General features: G+C 37.6%; 1 protein-coding gene and 1 pseudogene across 1 annotated transcript; both read left to right on the top strand.

The window, feature by feature from the left end:
* The first annotated feature begins 1,284 nt into the window (after positions 1–1,284).
* LOC142162605 (uncharacterized) lies at positions 1,285–2,776 on the top strand. The gene is made up of 2 exons (XM_075218858.1): positions 1,285–1,333; positions 2,180–2,776. The coding sequence occupies exons 1-2, from the start codon at positions 1,285–1,287 to the stop codon at positions 2,557–2,559; spliced, it is 429 nt and encodes a 142-aa protein (XP_075074959.1). The 3' UTR covers positions 2,560–2,776.
* Positions 2,777–12,340: 9,564 nt separating this feature from the next.
* Positions 12,341–24,303, top strand: part of LOC107793992 (uncharacterized) — a 91,138-nt pseudogene continuing 79,175 nt past the window's right edge.

Raw genomic sequence — 24,303 nt, 5'->3', positions numbered from 1 at the left:
ATTTCCCTTATATATTTTTTACTATTTTTATTGGTTTGAAGAATTACCTCTTCTGCCCAAGCAATCTGTATACGTAACTTTGTAGTCGACTTTTGCCCTTTGTTTGTAGTTGTGATGTTTATAGTTTCAACTGAAGAAAAGAGATGATGCTTATGTAAATTAATTTCAATGTGTTAATACGTCCAACTTCCATTCTAAGTTTACAGATTGAATGTATTTGAGCTCCTGATATTACATGTTTGCTTCTCTCGATCGGACCGGAAGTGATCTTAGAAATCAACCGCGTAAAAAAAAATCCTAATATTTTTATTCGTCTAGAAGAAAAAACATGTTTTCATCATGGTTTTATAGAACGATAATTACTTAAATATGTATGTTTGTATCGCCGCTAGAAAAGCAAGGGAAAAATAAGAAAGAGAATGTAGAAAACAAAAGATTTCTTAGACTATAATTCTAGTCTTTTCCTATATGAGGAACTTATATAGAGTTTAAAGTTTTTAACTTTTATACACTGATCCTATAAATGTCATATAATTTAAAATGTAATTTTGGAAATTATTCATAATAACTGGAACTAGTAACATAAAAGTTAAGTAACTTTCTATAGCATGTTAAGTCACACTGACAGTATAATAAGGGCATAGCATTGCAAGGTCCGGGGAAGGATTGCAGCCCAAAGGGTATGATGTGGATAGCTTATCTTAGTGCAAGTATTAGTGGCGCCTTCCACATCTTGAGCCGTGACCTTCAGGTCATATGGATATAACTTTACCGTTGCTCCAAGAATCTCCGTGAGGCAATTAATATGAAATTTTCATTAAATTGTTAATGGATAGAAGTTAAATCAGTTACATGTAAAATACCCATTCGTTAAATCTTTATCAATTTTCCTTGTCACCAACAGCTTTTGGATTAGCTAATCCCTTGACGCACCCATTTACTAGGTAAAAGTTCAGAATCTACACATCATGATAAAAGTTACAGTATTGCTTAAATTTGGTTAATTAAATTGATTATTCAAATGTCGAATAATTTCATTGTATTTTAATATTTAATTTCCATGTTCCTAATAAAAGACAGAGTGAGGTAAATAACGTTTTCCACTTTCAATTAATAACACGAAACGCAAGATATAATTTCCTTTAGTAACTCTACTTTTCTTCATTAATTATACTTCCATTAATTTGTCATTGACACCATGCCATTACCTATAGTATTTAACCCTTTTCCTAAGCATATTTTTTCATATCACCTCAAATCTTACAATAGTACTTTAGTTCTTTCATGGCTACTTCAGTATTCAGCCTCACAAAACAAAGACCAAGAAAGCAAAGTAAGATATTCCTCTTCCCTTTTATGTTGATGTGTTATAGGTAGAGTCAGTGGGTTCATAATGAGTCTAAAAATATATATATGCATGTACAAGCGTAGATTGTTTTTTTGCATATGTACTTATAGATCAAGTCGAAAGCAGTTCAAGGGAGAACTAAGCTTTTTCCTATGGGTTCAACTGAATGTATCGAGGATAAATATATGGGGTATTATCACTTTTATTCAGCGTTAAAAACTATTTGCATTCGGTAGCCGAAAAAGTATATAAAATATGTATAATTTTTGTATATAACATACAAAATGTATATATATACAAAAAAAAATATATTTTTCCGGCTATTATTTTGAGAGCGGCTATACAATGTCATTTTTCCTAAATATTTACGTGAAAAACTATTAAAATTTTAACAGGTATTAAATTTGAACTGATAATTTCAAAAGTGCAGAACCTTAAATAGTAGAACCAATCATGTTTAAATTCTAGATTCGTCTCTAGTTCAGCTGAACCTATGAAACTCGCTCTAGCTTCGCCTCTACTCAGAGGCGAACCCATGTGTATGCAGGGACGGATTTACATGGTGGCAAGCGGTGTCACAAGACACCGCTTCGTCGAAATTTTTACTATTTATATATATAAAAATAATAAGTAAAATAGAAATACAAGATAAAACTATTAAAAGTGACATCACTTGCAGCAAAACAATTCACTAGTCTGGTGGCTGGTAGCTTCAAGTATTATGAGAGAGGTCTTGGTTCGAACTCCCTTGGCTCTGACTTTGCCTCTACTTGATATTGTTTATTGTGGTTTAATACCTCATTTTATAAATATTACTATTTTTTTGTGCAGTGCTAAAAGTAGATGCAAATATGACATGCAATTTCATGCTTCTACTCGTTCTAGGCGCTCTTGTTCAAACTTCCTCTGCAAGGAAGCTTCTCGGGGATTCATTTTTACCCAATTTTGACTTAAACGGAGGGTTTGACCAAATTATAGGAGGTCTTGGCGGCAGCGGCGGAGGTGGAGGAGGAGGTGGAGGTGGAGGAGGAGGAGGAGGTAGTAATGGTGGATATGGCGGTGGCTTTGGATATGGCGAGGGTCATGGATCAGGTGCCCATGGTCGTGGCGGAGGTGGCGGCGGAGGTGGTGGTGGCGGCGGAGGTGGTGGTCAAAATGGTGGTCGTGGTTTTGGTTTTGGTTTCGGACATGGTGGTGGTGGTGGATTTTGATCCCACCATTTCTTCAAATAATATTTTTAATGTAATAAGTGAAAAGTAAATTAAAAGAAAACAATTTGCCATAGCTTTGGCCAGTGGTTCTTGAATAATCATTTTGCTAATGCAAATGTTTATTATTAGAGACATGGTAAAAATGTTTGACATGATGTACTTCTACTCTTGTTTTGACCACTTTATCGGTTATCAATAAAGAATTTTTTTAGGGATACTTACACAAAAATACAACCCAACATAACATATTACACCTAAAAACATAACTCTTGTTTTTAGGAACTTTTTTAAGTTTCAAGCCGTATAGCTTAGCTGATATTTCTTTTGCAACAGTGTTCATACACCCAGTTTACAGCATTATATAATATTAAATACTTTCTATAAAAGTTTATAATGATATATAGTAAAAATAGCACGGGCTAGCTAGTTTTTGGAGTGATCATTCAAAAATAGCCAGCATTTGCAAAGTCATTAAAAAATAGCCACTATTTTGCTGTAACACGGAAAGTTCCAGCATAATATATCGGAGATCGGTGCACCTGTGTATGAACTTCCTCCAACACGCGAAAAGTTCTAGCATAATATACTGGAGATTGGAACACCTGTGTATGAACTTCCAGCATATTATGCTGGACCAGTATATTATACTAGACTTCCAGTATACTTATGCTGGAACTCCAGTATAATATATTGGAGTTCCAGTATATTATACCGGAGTATTTTTCAGTATATTATACTGGAACTCCAATATAATATACTGGAACTCCAGTATATTATACTGGAACTCCAGTATATTATACTGGAATTCCAATATATTATAATGAAGTATTTTCTGGATTTTGAACAGTATTTTCGTTCAGATTTATCTTTACATGAAAAGTGGCTAAATTTCGATTACTTTTGAAACTGTGTCTATTTTTGAATGACCACTTGTAAATCTGGATATTTTTAAATTTCTCGCTGATATATTAGAGGTGTTTATACATTTTTACACCGTTATAGAAATTAAAAATGACATATTGGGTCATCACAATATTAAAGATGTTGTGTTTAGAGTAGTGAGAAGGATATAGTCGGAAATCAGAATAATGACCACACATATATAACAAAGAGAATGGAAGCAATAACTCAGAGAAATTTTCATATTCAGCTCGTTCACAGTACATAGATTTAGGCATGCTTTCAAATCAACAATTTAAGTCCAACACCCATAAAGTATGTCAAATACAGCTAGGATGAGGAATGTTATATCTCTATGCCTACATGTCAAATATGCATGCCAAATGTAATGCATCACAATGATAATACCAGGTACTCATACTTTCAGAGTACTCAATCTGTTTATCTCAAACCCTCAGTCATCACACACAATTACTCAGCACTGTACGAGTTCCTGACATCAATGTCCCTCATCAAAGCACGTGTATATCAATCACTGTGTCTGCGCTCATCGTTGGTATGTCAGACTTCGGAGGGGCGGATCCTGCCCAAGCGCAAATATATCGAAAGATCTATTCAAACAAAAAGATCTCAATTTGAGGCAGAGAAGATGGTTGGAGCTCTTGAAAGACTATCATATCAGCATTTTATATCACCCTGGAAAGACCAATATGGTGGTCGATGCTTTGAGTAGAAAGGCTGTGAGTATGAGCAACCTTACGTATATTCCAGCTGGTGAAAGGCCGCTAGCTATAGATGTTCAAACTTTGGCCAATCAGTTCGTGAGGCTAGATGTTTCAGAGCCCAGTCGGGTTCTAGCTTGTACAGTCGCTCGGTCTTCTTTCTATGAGCGTATCAGAGAGGGACAATATGATGATCCTTATTTGCTTGTCCTCAAGGATACGTTGCGGCACGATGGTGCCAAGCATGTTGCTGTGGGAGCTGATGGAGTTCTGCGGATGCAGGGTCGTATTTGTGTTCCTAATGTGGATGTGCTTCGTGAATTAATTCTTGAAGAGGCCCACAATTCCCAGTATTCTACTCATTCGGGTACCTCCAAAATGTATCAAGATTTACGGTAACATTATTGGCATAGGAGAATGAAAAAGGATATAATTGCATATGTAGCTCAGTGTCTGAATTGTCAGCAAGTTAAGTACGAGCATTAACGACCTGATGGTTTGCTTCAGAAGTTAGAAATTCATGAGTGGAAGTGGGAGCGTATCACTATGGATTTTGTTGTTGGACTCCCACGGACTTAGAGAAAGTTCGACGCAGTATGGGTCATTGTGGACAGGTTGACCAAGTCAGCGTATTTCATTCTAGTGGCAATTACCTATTCTTCAGAGTGGTTAGCTGAGATTTACATCCGCGAGATTGTCCACCTTCACGGTGTGCCCGTGTCTATTGTTTCAGATTGAGGTACGCATTTCACCTCGCACTTCTGGAGGGCTGTACAGCATGAGTTAGGCACATGGGTTGAGTTGAGTACATCATTTCATCCCTAGACAGACGGACAGTCCGAGCGCACTATTCAGATATTGGATGATATGCTCCGCGCCTGTGTTATAGATTTCAGTGGTTCTTGGGATCAGTTCTTGCCACTTATGGAGTTTGCCTATAATAACAGCTACTAGTCGAGCATTCAGATGGCTCCGTATGAAGCATTATACGGGAGGCGATGGCGTTTGCTAGTTGGCCGGTTTGAACCAGGAGAGGCTCGGTTGTTGGGTACTGATTTGGTATAGGATGCCTTGGATAAGGCCAAGATTATTCAGGATCGGCTTCACACAACTCAGTCTAGACAAAAGAATTATATCGACCATAAAGTTCGTGATGTTGCATTCATGGTAGGAGAAAGAGTATTGCTCCAGGTTTCACCTATGAAAGGTGTAATGAGATTCGGAAAGAAGGGCAAGTTGAGCCCTAGGTATATTGGACCCTTTGAAATTTTTGAGAGGGTGGGTGAGGTAGCCTACAGGCTTGCACTACCACCTAGTTTTTCAGCAGTTCATCCGATGTTCCGTGTATCCATGCTCCGAATATACCATAGTGATCCGTCCCATGTGTTAGATTTTAGCTCAGTCCAATTGGACAAAGATTTGACTTATAAGGAGGATCCGGTAGCTATTCTAGCCTGGCAGTTCCAACAGTTGAGGTCTAAGAGTTATTCTTCAGTTCGGGTGCAATGGAGGGATCAACCGATTGAGGAAGCTACCTGGGAGTCCGAGTTGGACATGCGGAGTAGATATCCACGCCTTTTCACCAGCTCAGGTATTTTTCTAATTTCGTTTGAGGACGAACATTTGTTTTAGAGGTAGAGAATGTGATGATCCAATATGTCATCTATAATTTTAAATATTCATATCTGTGTTCCGAGACCTCAAATAGAACCATTTATCCTTCAACTTGCGTGCGTAGTCTGTAAATTTTTCCGGAAAGTTTTTATGTGAAAAATTGATTAAAATATGAAATAGACCTTTAAAACTCAACTGAGTTGACTTTGATCAATATTTTGAGAAAACAGACTCTGATAGTTCGTATCGTGATTTGGGACTTGTGCGTATGTCCGGAATTTAGAGGTCCATAGCTTGAGTTATCACCATTTATTGAAACCTAGAAGTTTGAAAGCTTAAAGATTTCAAAGTTTGATCACAAATTGACTTTAATTGATATCAGACTCAGATTGAGATTCCGAAAGTTGGAATAGCTCTATTATGATGTTTGGCACTTACATGCAAAAATTTAGGTCATTCCGGACTGTTTTTGACGTGTTTCAATGCAAGTTTTAGAATTTGAATTTCATAAATTCTTTAAGTTCGAATCGAGGTGTGAATTTTAGTTTCAACATTCTTTGGCATGATTTGAGACCCCGAGTAGGTCCGTATTATATTGCGGGACTTATTGGAATATTCGGACGAGGTCCCGAGTGCCTCGGATGAGTTTCGGACGATCCACGGATCATTTGGAACAAGCTGCCCAGGTCTGGTTCTGGTGTGTCGCACCTGCGCATTATTGACCGCAGGTGCATGCCCGCTGCTGTGAAGGAAATGTCACTTCTGCGATGTTGAGGCTGGGAAGGAAGCTTCACTACTGCAAAGCTTTGATCTCAAGTGCGATCCCCTTTCTGCGGCCAGCCGACCGCAAATGCGCACCTCGTCGCTTCTGCGGCTCCTTCTTGCATTTCTGCTTGCAGATGCAAAATTCACTTGGCTGCTTTGCTTTGCAAATGCAGCTCTTGTCTCACAAATTCTAGGCCACAGATACAACATTTTGGCCGCAAATGCGAGACCGGGCAGAACATTAAGGGGTCGAAAACCATTTTTCTTGATTTCGATTGAGATTTTGGAGCTTGGTTCTTGAGCGACTTCGAGGGTTTCTTCACGAATTCGACTTGGGTAAGTGTCCTATATTCGAAAGTGATTATATTTCATAAATACATGGTTTTATTCAACATTTATTTTGGATTTAAATGGAGAAAATTCAGATTTTTGTAAAACTTTTTTAATTTTTTTTTTTAGAATTTGAAGGCCCATTTGACATCGAAATTTGATAATTTTTGTATGGTTGGACTCGTCTCGGAATGAGTGTTCGAATTTCGTGAGTTTTTACAAGACTCGAGACGTGGGTCCCACTATCAATTTTTAAGATGAATTTCGGATTTTATTCGAAAAATTTGTAATTTTATATGGAATTAATTCCTACGATTAGTGTTGAGTATGTTGAATTGTTTGTAACTAGATTTGAAGCTTTCGGACACCAATTCACGAGGAAAGGGTTTATTGGAATCTTGAATTTGGTTGCGAAGCGAGGTAAGTATCGTGGTTAACCTTGACTTAAGGGAATATGACTTGTTTGCTTATTTGCTACATTATTTAAATGTGCGGGTATGGCGTATATGTAAGGTGACGAGTACTTATGCGTTGAGATTGAGTCAAAGCATGCTGGTAGAATTTGTTCTTTGTGAATAATTGCCTATTTAATTAAGATATTCCTGTTTAAGTTATTATTATTTATTTGATCATTATTCATGAAATTATTGTTGAATATTTTGGAAGGTGAGGTTAGTATTCTGGTATCAAATTGATCGAAAGTATAAATCCCCGCATTTAAAATACTATTTCGAATTTATATTATCATTTTTCATGGTAAGGAAGAGTATAAAAGCACGAAGGATGATGCCATGCTATTTATATTATTTTATATTATCATTGTCATGGTAAGGAAGAGTGTTAAAACACGAAAGGTGATGCCGTGCTATTTTTACATTATTATTTATTGATTTATAAAGTGAGAAAGAAAGTTAAAACACGAAGGGTGATGCCGTGCCATTTAAATTATTTATTCATCATTTCATGAAAAGGATGAGAGTAAAAGCACGAAGGGTGGTGCCGTGCCATTTTTATATTTCAGCTACCTATTAATATTGTTGATGAATTATTTGGATGTTACGTGACACTTCTCCTGCTGCGATTATTATATATTTCCCCTTTGCATGTTCCCTCCCAAATTTGTAAGTTGTTAATTAATGTGTTCATTATTGCTTCGTATATGTATATAATTGTACATGTTATTCATGTATGTGTCTTGTCATAGCCCCGTCACTACTTCGTCGAAGTTAGGCTCGACACTTACAGAGCACATGGGATCGGTTCTACTTATACTATACTCTGCACTTCTTGTGCAGATTTTGGAGCTGATCCCAGTGGCGTGCCATAAAATTGCTCGGATGTCAGCTACCAGAGGACACTTGTGGTATAACTGCACCGCGTCCGCAGTCTTGAAGTCCCCTTCTACTTTATCTTGGTTGTGCATTTTCTTTCAAACAACTTGAATTTTTTTCAGACCCTTATTTGTATTATTCTAGTAGCTCGTGCATTCGTGACACCAGATTCGGGGATGTATTTGGATTATTCGGTTGTTATGGTCTTCCACACTTTATTTCAGTAATTGACTTCCATTTAGTTTGATTTGTTTAAAAATGTTTAGATTATTCTAACTTTGGCTTACCTAGCAAGTGAAAAGTTAGGCACCATCACGGTCTCGAAGGTGGGAATTTCGGGTCGTGACAATTTTGGGAAGGTTGTAGTAGAGAAACAATTATTTTATCAGTTATTTATGAGATTTTTCACTGTTGAGCTTATTAAATCATATTGTAATTCAAATGCGTAGTTGTTATGTATTATTGACTTGCCCAGTAATGTGTTAGGCGCCGTCACGATAGGTTGAGTTTTCGGGTGGTGACAATTTTTCTTCTTTACTTCCTTAAGCGCAACAACTTCAACCAATTTTGAGAAGTAGTCAGTTGCAACCAAGATGTATAAGTGTCCCACCTAAGGATTTTGGTAGTGGTCCAACAACATCCAATCCCCAAACGTCAAATGACCATGATGCAACAGTCGAATGTTGCACTTCAGGAGGCTGATGAATAAAATTTTCATGGAACTGGCAAGTCTTTCATCTTCGGGCGTAGTCTAAGCTGTCTTTTACCATTGTCGGCCAATAATATCCCATCCTTTTTATGTGAAAGTGGAGCTTTGTTCTAAATTGATGTGATCCTCATACCCCAGAATGTGCTCCTTGCAATGGTTGAAGCGCTTCATCTTCCCCTAAGCATCGCAAAAGTACTCCCTCGAATGATCTTCTATATAGAGTATCTTTGTAATCAAGGAAGCGAGGTGCACGATAGCGAATTTCAGTCTTTCTCCTCAGATTTTATCCCGTAGCTCAAGTAGTCGATAATGGGTTGTCTCCATTCTTCCTTCTCAGCTTCAGAAATAATGACAAGATGCTCCAGTTCATTTTCTTCACTTTCACCCTCATTTGGCAGCAGTACTACCTATTTTTGACAGATAGTAATTTGCGCTTGATCAGGCAGGGTTAACGATGAAGTTAGGGCATCTAAAGCATCAACCTTCTTGTTTTCTTTCTTAGGTACATGTTGAATAGTCACGTCACTGACCCACGCCATTAATTTTTTAGCATAATCAATGTATGAGCGCAGTTCAGGTTTCTTGACCTCGTAACTACCTAAAAGTTGGTTGATCACCAATTAAGAGTCACCACAGACTTGCAATTGCAATTGCTTCATTTCAACAACCATTTCAAGCCCAAGAAAATAATGGAAGTAATTTGCGTCAAGAAAATAAATTTGTTCATATTATTGTCAGATAGTAGACAATAGAACTTGGTGATTGAAAAGTTGAGATGAGAGGTAGAGATTGTCCCACCGGGCGTGCTAGAATTTGTAGACAATAAATTTGCGTCGAGAAAATAAAATCAAGACCGAAAAATATTGCAACAATCATATTGTACAATCTCTATGAATCCTCTGATTCTTACAGTCTCTATGATTCCTCTGATTCTTCTTAATTTCCAACAACAAATAAATTTAAGGACCTTTGAGCTTGATCTTGAATCTATATTTGTCACATTAATCTTGAATTAAACTATCACGAACTTTGATTTGAACTCGTACTCCTTGAATATTGATTTTTCTTCGTTCTTGAGCTTGAACTTGATTTCTTGAACTTGATTGCTTGAAGCTTGGAACTTGTGGAAGAATTTGTTGTGTTTGATTCATGAGCTTTTTCTTACTTTTTGTTATAACTTTTGGTGTCTTTTCTGAGTTATGAAGACCCCTATTTATAATTGTGGGAGGGAAGAGTTATGATGAGAACAAACTCTTTCTGCCCAATCAGATTGAAGAGTGACAATGCCACATTTGATTGGCCAGAACATGTCACTTGCACATGTGGTGCGGTTTCATTAGCCTTTTAATTTGACTTGGCATGCCTTGCCATTTTGACACGTGGTATGATCCTATTGGCTTTTCCGTTTGACTTGGTGTGCCCCGTCATTTGACACGTGGCACCAAACTGGACCTCTAAGAAGATGCCATCTTGGGCTTAATGAAGTTGGCTCATCACTTGTAGCCTAATGAACTTGGGCAAATTTATTAAATCCATCTATATCGGACTTATATAATTAATCCAATTATATTAGTCCAATAAATTTATTTGGACTAATATATCTTGAATTTAAAATATAGTCCCAATTAATTTATAAATTTAATTCCGTAAATTTTATACGCCTACATTATTATAGCGTAATTTGTTTTTATTTATTTATAAATGTTTGTAAGAAATTCAGCATTTCAAATGATAGAATTACGTAAAATATAAATTATTCTTTTATTACACTATATGTCAAATGAAGTTGGTGCAAAACTTTGAGATCAAGGCATCAAATCACGAAATAGTAGGTGATTTTCCCATGTACTTAATATTATCTAAAATAATCATGAACTTCTTTATATATTTATGAAAATATTATTATACGATAGGAAAGTAATGCATATAAGTGTGTAGAAAATATTCTCCCTACAAGAGTTTCTTAACTGTCTTTACCTAAGACGTTTCATTAACTTATCTTAGAACATGACAATCTTCACCCTTTACATATTGCTACTCAGTGGTCCAAAAAAAAAAAAGAAAGTAATTAAGATTTTCTGAACTTTATTATCTAAATGTCATGTAATTGAATTCATGTTCAAAATGAAAGAAAAATAAAACATATTTGTGTGGCAAACAATATTTACTACTTTCAATAAATAATGCGAAACGCAAGATATAATTTCATTAACTCTTTATTCTTTATTGAGGTTCAACTAATACGTACATCAGTTCATTCTCATTTTCCTTTTTCCGTTTTGCAAGCGTTTGTTAATTAATTAATGGTACTTTAATAATAGTCATTGACCATTCCATTACCTTCAGGTTACCTATATATTCTCCTTCCTATGCAGGTTTTTAATCGTACCTCAAATCATACATTCTAATTATACTCCAACATTCAGCAACACAACGAAAACAAAGTAAGTTATTCCTCATCTCCCTTGTTAATGTGATGTATATAATTTTTTTTTTTGAGAAATTAACCCAATAAATATTCACCCGCTCAATTGTTTAAATTAAAAATAGCCAGCAGATAATATATATATGGCTAGAAAAAATAAATAGTGAATCCGATCAACTACTTCTGTAGTTCTGTTAAGTACAAGTCTGTTTGTAAGAGACATATCTCTTAGTACGGAATATTATTGCTATGCTATTTGATCACAATAAGTGTAAGTTTACTATAATTATATGAATACTTAATTTTTTTTAAATAAATGCTTAGATCAAAGGCTTGAATCCCAAACATGACATTTTTTTTTTTTTTTTTAATTTTTCAATCGCCTTGTTGAAATTTGGGAACCACCACTGCCAATCAGTTTTTGTAGGAACTAGGAAGCCATGTCGTTTTTATATTAGTATTTTTTTGAATTTTTCCTTCTCATTTCCAATAGCGCCACTGCCTAGCACTTGGTGTAGGAAGGTGTGACGTTTTAGCATTTTTTTAATTTCTTTGTTAAAATTATTGGTACGCCACTACCTAACACTTGATATAGGAAGGAGTAATATTTTTGCATTTTTCTACCGACAAAAATTGTGATGGTAAGTACTCCTTTATCCTTAACCAAAGGTTTTGGATTCAAGCCCTAGATATAAAGTAACATTTGTTAGGGAGCACTTTACTCCCAATATGGTATTTCCAGAGCGAATTCAAATTTAGTCGGGCCTCAATGCAAATAGTAGACACCGTATAAAAAAGAAGAAGATGTTTTTGCATTTTTAAAACTTTTTTTACATTGTTAGAATTTTTGAGTTTCATTGCTAGAATTTTTGGGACGGTCATTACCCTAATACTTGGAGTAGAAAGTCTACATTTTTCGCTGCCGTTTATATGGACTAATAATTGTCGTTTAAACTTGAATACCACATTATCTTTAACTAAAGAAATGCTATTTTTCTGTGCAGTGGTAACATTAGATGCAAAGATGACATGCAAGTTCATGCTTCTACTAGTTCTAGGCGTTCTCGTTCAAACTTCCTCAGCAAGGAAGCTTCTCGGGAATTCATTTTTTACCCAATTTTGACTTACACAGAGGGTTTGACCAAATTCTAGGAGGTCTTGGTGTTGGCGGTGGCGGCGGCGGTGGCGAAGGGGGTGGTAGTAATGGTGGATTTGGTGCTGGCTTTGGATATGGCGAGGGTCATGGATCAGGTGCAAACGGTGGCGGCGGCGGCGGAGGCGGAGGTGGCGGCGGTCAAAATGGTGGTAGTGGCTTTGGTTTCGGAGAAGGATGGGGCCATGGTGGTGGATTTTGAATCTCCTACTATTTGCTCAAATAATTTTCTTATGTAATAAGTGAAAAGCAAATTAAAAGCAAACACTTTGTCGTAGGGACTTTAATTTCTTTTTCTTTTTTAAAAAAATTATTAGCGACACGTTAACAATGGTGAAATTTTGTAATTCTACTCTTTACAGTAACAGTAATAGAAAAATTTAATCTTCGACGAGATAATCAAATCAAGAAATGCAGCATTAAAACGAGAGAATTACATGTTCTTCTTACGTATCCATGAAGAACTAGAATTTAATTTTTGAAATTCATAAAAAGAAAAAGGGAGAACATTATCCGTTCCCTTATTAATAGATCAAATTGAGCTAAACTAATTTCAGTTCAATTATGGATGGTGAAAACATTACAACTCGAGCATAATCGATGGAGTTTTAGCTAGGATTTCATTTGAAAAGTAAGAACGTCGATCAGACAGAAACAAGATCTTTTTTTTATTGAGCAAAAACTATACAAAAAGGTTCTAGATCCCCTAATATATATCTTGGATCAAAGAGTAAAAGAACATTAGCTAATTCTATCCGGATCCACTATCTATGTAAAGAATAAATACATAATGTAGTCTAATTATTACAAAATGGGCTAACTACTAACTGATGCCTATGTACGGGGAGAAATTAAAAAAATAGCCTTATAAGTGACAATTAAAAAATAGCTACAGTTTTAAAAGTAATCAAAATTTAGTTAGTTTTCATGTAAAGCTAAATCTGAATGAAAATACTGTTCAAAATCCGAAAAATATTCCAGCAGAATATACTGGAGTTCTACCATAATATACTGGAGTTCTACCATAATATACTGGAGTTACAACATAAAATATTGGGCTTCCAGCATAATATATTGGAGTTCTAGTATAATATATTGGGCTTCCAACATAATATATTGAAGTTCCAGTATAATATACTGGTCCAGCATAACATGTTGGAAGTTCATACATAGGTGATCCAATCTCCAGTATATTATGCTGGAACTTTTCGTGTGTTGGAGTTCCAGCATAATATGCTAGAAGTTCATACACAGATGTACCAATCTCCAGTATATTATGCTGGAACTTTTCGTTTTGGAGCAAAATAGTGGCTATTTTTCAATGACTTTGTAAATACTGGCTATTTTTTAATTACCAGTTCGAAAACTGGCTACCCCGTGCTATTTTCACCTATCTACTGGACCTAAGCTTCAGGCCCAAATGTCTACTAGATCAGGTGACTCCAACACCTACTCCCTATCCACCAAATTGGAGGGTGAGGTCACACCCAACTTGCCAAGCAACAAATGATGCTAGCCACCTATCAAACACTTGGTAAAAATGTCAGCCAACTGAGAAAAAGTAGAGATATGATGCAATGAAATAGGACCATCACCCAGTTTGGTTCGTATAAAATGACAATCTACCTCAATATGCTTAGTACATTCGTGAAACAAAAGATTTTTCACAATATGTAGTGCAACAAAGTGATCACAAAACACAGGAACCAGAGACAAAGTGAGAAGCCTGAAGTCTGTAAATAAGCAAACCAACCAAACCAATTCAGCTACAACCTTACTCATTGCCCGATGCTTTGCTTCAGTAGAAGATAAAGAGACAACTGCCTGTTTTTTAGATTTCCAACTGATCAAACTACTTCCTAGACATATGCAGAACCATAAACTGACCTACGAGACTCAAAGCAGGCTGCCCAATCACTATCATAGAAGGATTGCACAAAAACATCAAAAGGGTTATTGAGAAAAATCCCAAAATGAGGTGTGCCTTTCAGATACCTCAAAATGTAAAGAGTAACATTCATAGGAGCCACCCTAGGACATTTGAGAAACTGACTTAAGTGTTGAACAACAAAGCACAAGTGAGGTCTAGTGTGGATGAGAAAATTGAGTTTACCAACCAAACTTCTATAAGACTCAGACCTAAACAACAACTCCTCGTCTTCAAATTTAAGTTTCACACACAATTCAAGAGAGGAAACCACGGCAGAAATAGAATCACATTCAAACTCATGAAGTAAATCAGCAATAAACTTTCTTTGGTAAAGAAGTACCCTAGATTCTGCATATAAAACTGCAATGCCTAGAAAATAGCTGAGTAAACCCAAATACTTGATTTTAAATTGATTTCCCAGAAACTCCTTAAGGGTAGAAATTTCATGAGGATTATGACCTGTAAGAATAATATCATCTACATATACAACAGAAAATACAGTAAAAGAATGTGATCTTATAGTGAAGAGGGAATACTCATTCAGAGAAGGAATATAACCCCAAAGCAAAAAATATGTGATAACTTGGCATACCACTATTGGGAGGCTTGTCTTAGACCATAAAAAGACTTTTGGAACTTGCAAGCTAAAGGTGAAGCATGCTGGATATGAGAAGTAATAGTAAAACCTGTGGTAACTTCATGTAAACCTCCTCATCCAAGTCACCATGGAGGAATCCATCATTAACATCTAATTGAAAAAGACACCACCCTTTTAACAGCAAAGGCTACCAAACATCTGATTGTGCACATCTTGATAACTGGGGAAAAAAGTTTCATGAAAATCAATGCCCTCTATTTATGTATCACCCTTTACCACTAATATAGCCTTATATCTCTCCACACTTCCATCAACTTTATGTTTAATTTTATATACCCATTTACATCCAATTGTCTTCTTTTCTTTAAGAAATTCAACTATTGTCCAACTCTTTTTAGTCTCTAAAGATACAAACTCCTTCCTCATGGCCTCCTGCCAAGCAGGATTGACAATTGCTTTGGTATAAGAATGAGGCTCAACTGTTGTTGTATGGGCATTAGAAAATGATGCTGAAGCGGAGTTGGAGAGAGAATGATGGAGTTGTGTAACAAAATAATTAAGATGAGAAGCTATAGTGTGAGTTCTACTACTCTAACTTCAAAAGAAGGAATGGAAGAAGAATCAGAAGGCACATAGGAAGGTATGACAGGTGGATCAGGTGAAGAAGGAACAAAATAAGGTGCAAAAGTAGTATCACACCGAAAAGGGTGAGACTCATCAATAGGGATAGGAGGGAAAAAAGAGCTAGAGGGGAGAGAAGACAAAAGAAAAGGAAAAATGGACTCATGGAATACCACATCTTAGGAGACAACGACACCTTTAGTGGATAGATTGCATAATTTGTACCATTTCTTACCAAATGGATAACTAATAAACATGCAAGGGGCTGCTCTAGGATCTAACTTATCTATGTTATATTTAGGGATAGTAGTATAACATAGGCATTCAAAAGGCTTCAAGTGTGCATAAAAGGGTAACCTTCCATATAGGATTTCAAAAGGGGTTTTATTGTTCAAGATAGTCCAAGGGAATCTATTTATCAAGTAAGTGGTAGTTAGGATACAATCTCCCCAGAACTTCGTTGGCAGATCATATTGGAATAATAAAGCTCTAGTTGTTTCTAGCAAGTGTTTATGTTTTCTCTCAACAACACAATTTTGTTGTGGCTTGTGAGGACATGTAGTTTGATGGACAATCCCAATATCAGAAAAATATTGCAAAGAAGAATTAGAGAGACCTATCTCTAATGCATTGTTACTTCTGACCGTTTTGATAGAAAGATTGAATTGTATTTTAATAATAGAAATAAATGCCTTTTGGATTATATTAAATGGGTCCAAGTTGCCCTTCTATGATCGTCCATAATGGTAAGAAAATACCTATCCCTAGATATGTATGTATATGATAACTCCCCCATGTATCAACACGAATCCATTCAAATAGGGAACTAGAGACAGAAGTACTGTGTGAAAAAGGTAATCTAGTTTGCTTTGCTAGTGGAAAAATAGGACACACAAAAATGTGATGACCCGATAGGTCGTTTTGAGTATTTGCCTTGAATTTTATGATCCAATATCTACTTTAGCTTTATTTTATGTTTCTTGATTTGTGTGTATGGTCTGTTTCGATTTCCAAAAGCTTTTATGTGAAATTTTGAAGAAAATAAATATTTTGACTAATAATGAGGCTAAAGTTAACCACAATCAATATTTTGGGTAAATTACACCGGATCGGTATTTTGACGATTCCTGTAGGTTCATTATATGATTTTGGACTTGGGCGTATGCTCGAAATTGAATTCGGAGGTCCCTAGGTTAATTTGACTTGTTTTTTCGAAAGATGGAAACTTGAATGTTTAGAAATTCCTTAGGTTTGCCTGTAGGTTGATTTTATGGTTATCAAATTTGGATTTTTGTTTTGGGACTTGCAATATGTCCGTTGCGCTATTTGAAACTTGTCTGCAAATTTTGGTGTAATTCCGAGTTGATTTGATAGGAATCGAACACTTGGTTGTGTTTCTAGCTGCTCTTGAGCTTCCTTTTGAATTTCATGCATTTTGATATCTGATTTGTGGTTCCGGATGTTATTTTGGTGTTTAGATCGCGTGAGAGAGTTCATATGATGTAATTATACTTATGCGCATGTTCTGTTTGGAGCTCGATGGGCTCAGGTGAGTTTCAGATACATTTTGAACCATTTTTAGACTTAAGAGACTATTGGTTTTTCTTCTGGTGCACAATGCTTCGCAACTGCAAAGGCCCTATCGCAATCGTGAAGGGAAACTTGGGCTGGGGGCTGGTTACTCTTTGCAAACGCGAGAGGAAGGATGTGAATGCGAAGCTGTAATGACCCGACCGACCGTTTCGTGAGTTATAGCCTCGTTTCCTCTATTTCTGCTTATTTATGTGTTTTTCAGCGGTATTTCATCGTATTGTATTGGTTGGTTCGGTTCGGAGTGGTTTCGGTGTGGAATGAAACACTTAGTTTCCTATCTAGAAGTTTAAGTTAAAAAAGTCAATCGGATGTTGACTTATGTGTAAATGATCTAGGATGTGAATTCTGATGGTTTGGTTAGCTCCGTTAGGTGATTTTGGATTTAGGAGCCTATTTGTAATGTGATTTGGAGGTTCGTGATACATTTAGGCTTGAATTAACGAAATTAGAAATTTGGCATTTCTCAATCGGTAGTGGAAATTTTGATATTCGGGTCGGAATGGAATTTCGGAAGTTGGAGTAGGTCCGTGGTGTCATTTGTAATGTGTGTGCAAAATTTCAGGTCATTCGGAGGTGATTTATTAGGTTTTGGCATCATTTGCGGAATTCAGAAGTTCAGAAGTTCTTAAGCTTGAATCCAAGGGTAATTTGGTGTTTTGGTGTTGTTTTTAGTGTTCCGGAGGTTCGACTAAGTTTGAGTGTTGATATGTGACTTGTTGGCATGTTTGGTTGAGGTCCCGAGGGCCTCGGGCTGATTTCGGGTGGTTGATTGATCAAGGATGAGATTTGAGGAAATGCTGAAGATTTCCTTCAGCTGTCATAACCGCACCTGCGGAGTGGGAACCGTAGGTGCGAGGTTCGCAGAAGTGGCCATAGCTGAGAAGGGCAGGAGCTACAGGTGCACATATGGGACGGCACCTGCGAGACCGCAGTTACGAGAATTTGACCGCAAAAACGGGTTCTATTCTTTAAGCGAAAACCGCACGTGCGATGGATTTTCCGCAGGCGCGGCATCGCAGAAGCGATATGAGGACCGCAGATGCGGAAAGTGCTGGGCAGCATGTATAAAAAGGGGACTTCACAAAATTTGAGTTATTTTCCACCATTCTTGTACGAACATGGAGCTTTTTGGAGGGTTTTAAAAAGGGAATCAAGTGGGTTTACATTGAGGTAAGTTATTTGAGCTTAATACTTGTGATTATGGTAATTTGCAGTTGTTCAAGCATGAAATTAGTAGAAATTAGGGATGAAATTGAGGGGATAAGGGCTTGAAATTGGAGAATTTGATTTGGGGATTTGAGGGACCATTTGATGTCTGATTTTGATAAATTTGGTATGTATAGACTCATGAGTGAAAGGAGTTTCTAGTTTTGTTATTTTGTAGGATTCCGAGACGTGGGCTCGGGGGCCGGATTTGGTTGAATTTTTGGATTTTGGTCTAAATTGTTAGTTTCTCGTATGGAATTGGTTCCTTGGCCTATATTGAATACATTGTATTGCTTTTGGTTAGATTCGAGACATTTAGAGGCCGATTCCAGAGGCAAGGGCATCGCGGAGTAGGGATTTGATCGGTTTGAGGTAAGTAATAATTGTAAATCTAGTTCTGAGGGTATGAAACCCCAAATTTTGTGTCGTTTTACTATTTTTGAGGTGACGCACGTGCTAGGTGACAGGAGTATGGGCATGCACCGTTGGGGATTATGACTTGGTCCATCCCGTAGAAGCTGTAAAGTTGCGTATTCTATTGAAAACTATATGATATTTATGTGTTTTAGAAAGAGTTTATGTAAATTCTGCTGAATGCCATGTCTTAGGCCTCGTGCTAGTACTATTTAGACTCTTAGGGACCTTTTTCTTATTATCCTCTCACTATTTTGATTTAAGATCTATACTCAGTCATGCTTCATTTACTGATTTCATAACTCAGTCTTTATTACTCCGTTTCGATGCATAAAATGATATTTTGGGCTGAGCACCCTTTCTTTTTACTGGTAGCTGATCGCTGCCAACTCTGCATCACTAATAAGTAGCGAGAGAGGGTCGCAATAGCTTTTACCCAATTTTGGGTCGAGATCGATATCTACAGAAAGCTAGAATTAGAATTGAGTGTCTATTTAGCTTAGGAATGCGTAGCGTTCCAAATTGCACTTTTATTCATTTTTGGGTTTTCTTTTATAATTCTACTATTATCAAACTACAAATTATAATTGTAACTAGATTAAGCTAAGAGTAAAATGATACAAGTTGTTCAAATTTTCTAAAAGGCACTAGGGTAGTGACTTTCACTTAGGTGGCCAATTAACGGGTAAATGCGTCTAAGACACGATTGAAATGATTGGGGAATATGTTATAACCGTTGCTTGATATTACCCACTCTCACACCTATCGGTAGAAAGAATGATTTTGCCCAATTGACTTTCTCAAGACCAATTGGGTATGCATATTTGCTCAAGAAACTAGGGGTCAAGTCGGGTATTACTCTCTCAAGGTTTAACCCTTTAATTGGGACTATCAATTCTCTTGAGTCCATCCCAATTCCTTGTTGGATCAATTTCGGAGACTTAGGCTCTCTTTCTCAAGAAGAGCCCAAGTCAACTTAGCACAAACTAGTGTTTGCAACCACTAATTCAGTAATTAAACCATGAAATTGACCCAAATAGCAAACACCCATAGTCAATCTAGCCCTAAATTGCATCACCCATCAATTACCCACACTAGGATTGAGCCACAACCCTAGCTAATGGGTCTAGCTACTCATACTTGAAGAGAAAAATAGAGAAATAGATGAAGATGAACACATATTAATTAATTGCTAAGCTAAAAACAAAGATTCAATGATAAAAAGTAAGTAAAAATGCCCAAAATGGTTACAAGATACGTTCCCACGAGCGCAACAACTATTCTAAAATGTCTGATGCCCTAAAAATGAAAAAAGGATATATTAATACTAAGCTGGAAAAACTGGGCAAAAATGCCCCCGCAGGGTTTGTGCGGATGCGGACCGCACAAAATGGTGTGCAGCCGCACTAGGCTCTTAAACTTGAAAACTTTGCTCTTTGAACTCAGGCTCCGCGGACCGCACAAAATTGACTGCGACTGCGGAGGCTTCTAGTGCAGTCCGCACAAACTGGACCGCAGACTGCACAGGCTTGAAAGCTCCAACTTCACCCTCTCTGAATCTTGACTCTGCGGATCGCACAGAATGGTAGTGCGGCCGCATTGCCTTCAGTGCGGACCGCACAAAACCTTCTGCGGCCGTACTGCCTTAATGCTTGAAGTACCAGCTCTCTGAATCTCCTAGTGCAGACCGCACAAAGTATAGTGCTGCCGCACTAGGCCTGTTTTTCCTGAGTTTGTCTTGTCTTTGGTACTTGTGCAAGTTTCACTTCTTTTGAGTTAATATTTGACATCTTGTCACTTTATTGATCAAACCTGTAATATGCACAACTTATGAGCCTTTTGGGACTATTTTGTATGAATTTATATTCAAAGTGTAAGTAAGAAGGAGTATAAAATGCGTCAAAATCCCTAGTTATCAACTCCCCCAAACTTAAGCTTTTGCTTGTCCTCAAGCAAACAAAATAAGACCCACCCCTTAAGAAAAAATCCAAAAAACTTTCAGCTGTCCTAAAGCAACCTCACTAGCATCAATTGGGACTAACAATTGCCCTCAATACAAATGAGTCATTAACAACATTTAACCTTTGAAAAACCATGGATCAAGTGCAACACAAGAGCTTTAAGAGTTGACTCAACACATTAAAGAACTCTCTCAATTACTTTGGTCATTGTGGAACCCAAACTCACACATCCTCAACTCTCCCTAAGCAAACCTCACCTTTAGAATATTGGCACGTGAAATGAGGCTAATAGAAATTCACTCATCACTCTCAAGAAAAAGCCACAAGTCCGGCTCAAAGTACCATATGCTTGCCCCTTATGTGAGTATCCACTGATGTAAGCTTCATTCAATTCAAGATCATATAGGGCTTTTGTGGAGATATTGTGAAGGCTTTTGGTTCAGGGTAGGACATGTTTCGGTCTAAGTAGGTTCCATCTTCCCTTAAGCACTTCTTTTGATTCATATGGCACACATTCTCTTGACTCTTTGAGTCATTTCACTTCTTTCTAAGGGGTTAGAGAGACATACTGTCACTCTATCTTATGCATTTCAAAACTTTTTTTCTCCTTTCTCAACTTTCCACACCTTTCATTCTTTGTTTTTTTTTTCTTGAATCCCTTTTTATTCTTTTTCACTTTGAACATTCTTTTGTCTTTTTTGCTTTTCTTTCTTTTTAATTGCCTTTCCCTTTTTTTTTCTTTTCATTGTCGTGACTTTTTACAATTTTGTTTCCATCCTCGTCTCTCCCCCCAAACTTATACTTTTGCCATGTGCTAAAGGAAAGATCGAGTTCCAAGAGAGGGTATCTTTTAGAACGGGTAAAGGCTTGTATCGTGGTTCTTGAAAGAAAAAGGTCTAAGGCTCAAAAGGATTAACTAAGGATCATATCATTGGTAGACTATGGAATTGTTCAAACTATCATTTGGATCAAAGAGAGCCTATAATCACATCTCAAGTCAAAATTCACTTAGGATTTCGCCTCAATAAACATTTAGGCAAGTTCTAGACCAATGGCTCGAGACTTGGGACTCACAATTCAATTACTCACCACACAAGCTAAGGGATTGCTAAAGACATAGAGTCGGGGGCCCACAATAACCTTAGATACGATTTGAGCACACAATGGTCCCGAAAAACCACTTGATGATTATTGGTCAGCACAAGAGTCTCAAGGTCACGACTTTCACCATCCTAAACACAACAACTTGTTTTTGGTCATGAGATCAAAGGCAAATGTTCTAGGCCCAAGTGAAGCTTTGCTTGAGGTATCCTTAACTACAAACTACTAAAAACAAAAAGGAAAACTGACTCAAACCCTTAAGAAGGTTGTCACGCCATCCATCATTGGGAAGAGCCACCTGGTTCACACAACACTCTACCTTTGGAAAGAACCGTGATATTAAAAAAACCAAAGGCTTATTGAAAATGTCCAAAACAAAACAAAAAGATACGAACATAAATAAGAAGCTAAAAAAGAATTTTTTTGCAGAAAATAGAATGAATATATACAAGAGGGGATTTGAATATACAACGGATTGGATGAATATATACAATGTGATATAACTTTATATACAGACCCAAAGTAAAATAAAAGTGCAATAAATGTAACTAAATATCAAATTATATACAGACCAAAGATGAAAAATCAAGAAAGCATAAAAATGTATCAATATATATATAGTCATCCATCAAATGAATAGTAGGGCCTACCCCCTCAAATGAAAGCTAGCATTGTCCCCAATGCCAACTAGTCTAAATAAGCACAAAAAAATAGAGATAAAGGATATAGAAGACTCCCTAAGCCCTGTCTGTCTGCATAGGATCATGGGTGGTCCCTGGGTCCTCTGTGTGCTAGGGAACCTCAGACTGGTTCCCGGTGGTCTGCTCCTCTACTACTGGGACCTAGGCCTGGACCTCGACAGGCTCTGGAACTGGTACATCCTATGGCTGACTGGAGGAAGTCTCCAGTGGGTCCGCCAACTGGATGATAGCATCATCAGCTCTAGGAATCCTCCTCCTTCTCCTCCTCCTCCTCCTCCTCCTCCTCTTTGGAGGCCTCTGTATCTGCTCTGGCTGTGGGTGAGCTGCTAGCACTAGGTCATCAAGCAACAAGTCTAAAGGCATCTGGTCTACCTACAGTCTATCAACATCTGCCCACAACACCTTCATGGACTCCTTGGAGGCCCGTGTGTTCCGTAGCTTCTTATGCTCCTTAGCAAGCTCCTTGAGAGCCTTGCTATGTGAATCGACTGCCTTTGAGCCTGAGTATCGAGGATCTTCTTCTGGTTGTCAAGTATCTCCTTGAGTGCTTCCTCTATCGACTGTGGCACCTGTGGAGCTGGGGGAACTGACTAAGCCTCTACAGTGGTAGTCAAAATGGACAACTTGGATGAGGCAGTCTGCATCCAGTTGTTGATACTCAAAAGGGCCTCGCTCAGACGATGGGCCGTAATAGGATGGGCCCAGGTAGATAGGATCTCGGGTCCTGCTGATGTGGATGGACTAAGAGGATTGGCTGAGGATATGGATTGACCGGGAAGGATATCTGGAGGTGTGAAGGTATGCTCAGCATAAGCCACTACCTCAACCGACTCCTCAGACTGACCAGTTGAAGCAGTAGCTGGTACTTTGTAGTTCTTGTTCTTGGGGTTATCATCCCCTTCATGCTATACTAGGAAAATGGGGCTGTAGCCTTGACCTTGATGTCATAGGGCCTTTTATCCACATTCAGGTCCCGAAAGTACATTGTGAGGAAACTGGGGAAAGGATAGTTCCGTTCATGCTCCGCGCCCACAATAGTGATAATCCGGGATATCACATTCCCCACATTTATGGAGTACCCCTCCATAATCAAAGCAACCAATACAGTCCGGTGGAGAGTAATGGTGTTGTCATGAGTGGTAGGGTCCAACCGGCTACAAAAAGAAGTCTCCCATCACCTCGCTTCAAAGTTCAAGGCCTTCTCAATATTTTGACCCCAACAATCAACCAATCGGGGACGGTACCTGGGATTGCCAGGTACTGTGCTAGCCATGGACGGACCTCCTCACCCATCTCCATCTTCGCCATAGACAGAGTCTCATCCTCCTCATTGAAGCCCAGATATTCATTAATCAACTTCCCATCAAATAATACATTGAGGTTCCGAACTTTGGTCACTTTGGAGCTCTTTTTTATATGGGCTACATTGCAATAAAACTCGTTGTCCAAACATCTAGGATATACATTGTGTGTTCGTTGGCATCCACACAAATATCTAGGAAGTGCTCCCAACCCACTCTAGTGCTAAATTATCTCTGCAAGTTGGGGTTGTGGGGTAGTAAGTCTTTGTCAATGAAACTTCGCTCCGGTATCAACTTTCTCACCGGCCACCACTCCCTAAACTTATGGTGTGACACTTCACTTACAAACCTATCCTTCCAAGCTTCGGG

The sequence above is a fragment of the Nicotiana tabacum genome, chromosome 8, assembly GCF_000715075.1.
Source record: "Nicotiana tabacum cultivar K326 chromosome 8, ASM71507v2, whole genome shotgun sequence".
In the NCBI taxonomy this organism is placed as follows: domain Eukaryota; kingdom Viridiplantae; phylum Streptophyta; class Magnoliopsida; order Solanales; family Solanaceae; genus Nicotiana; species Nicotiana tabacum.
This window is presented reverse-complemented; position numbering and strand designations above follow the sequence as displayed.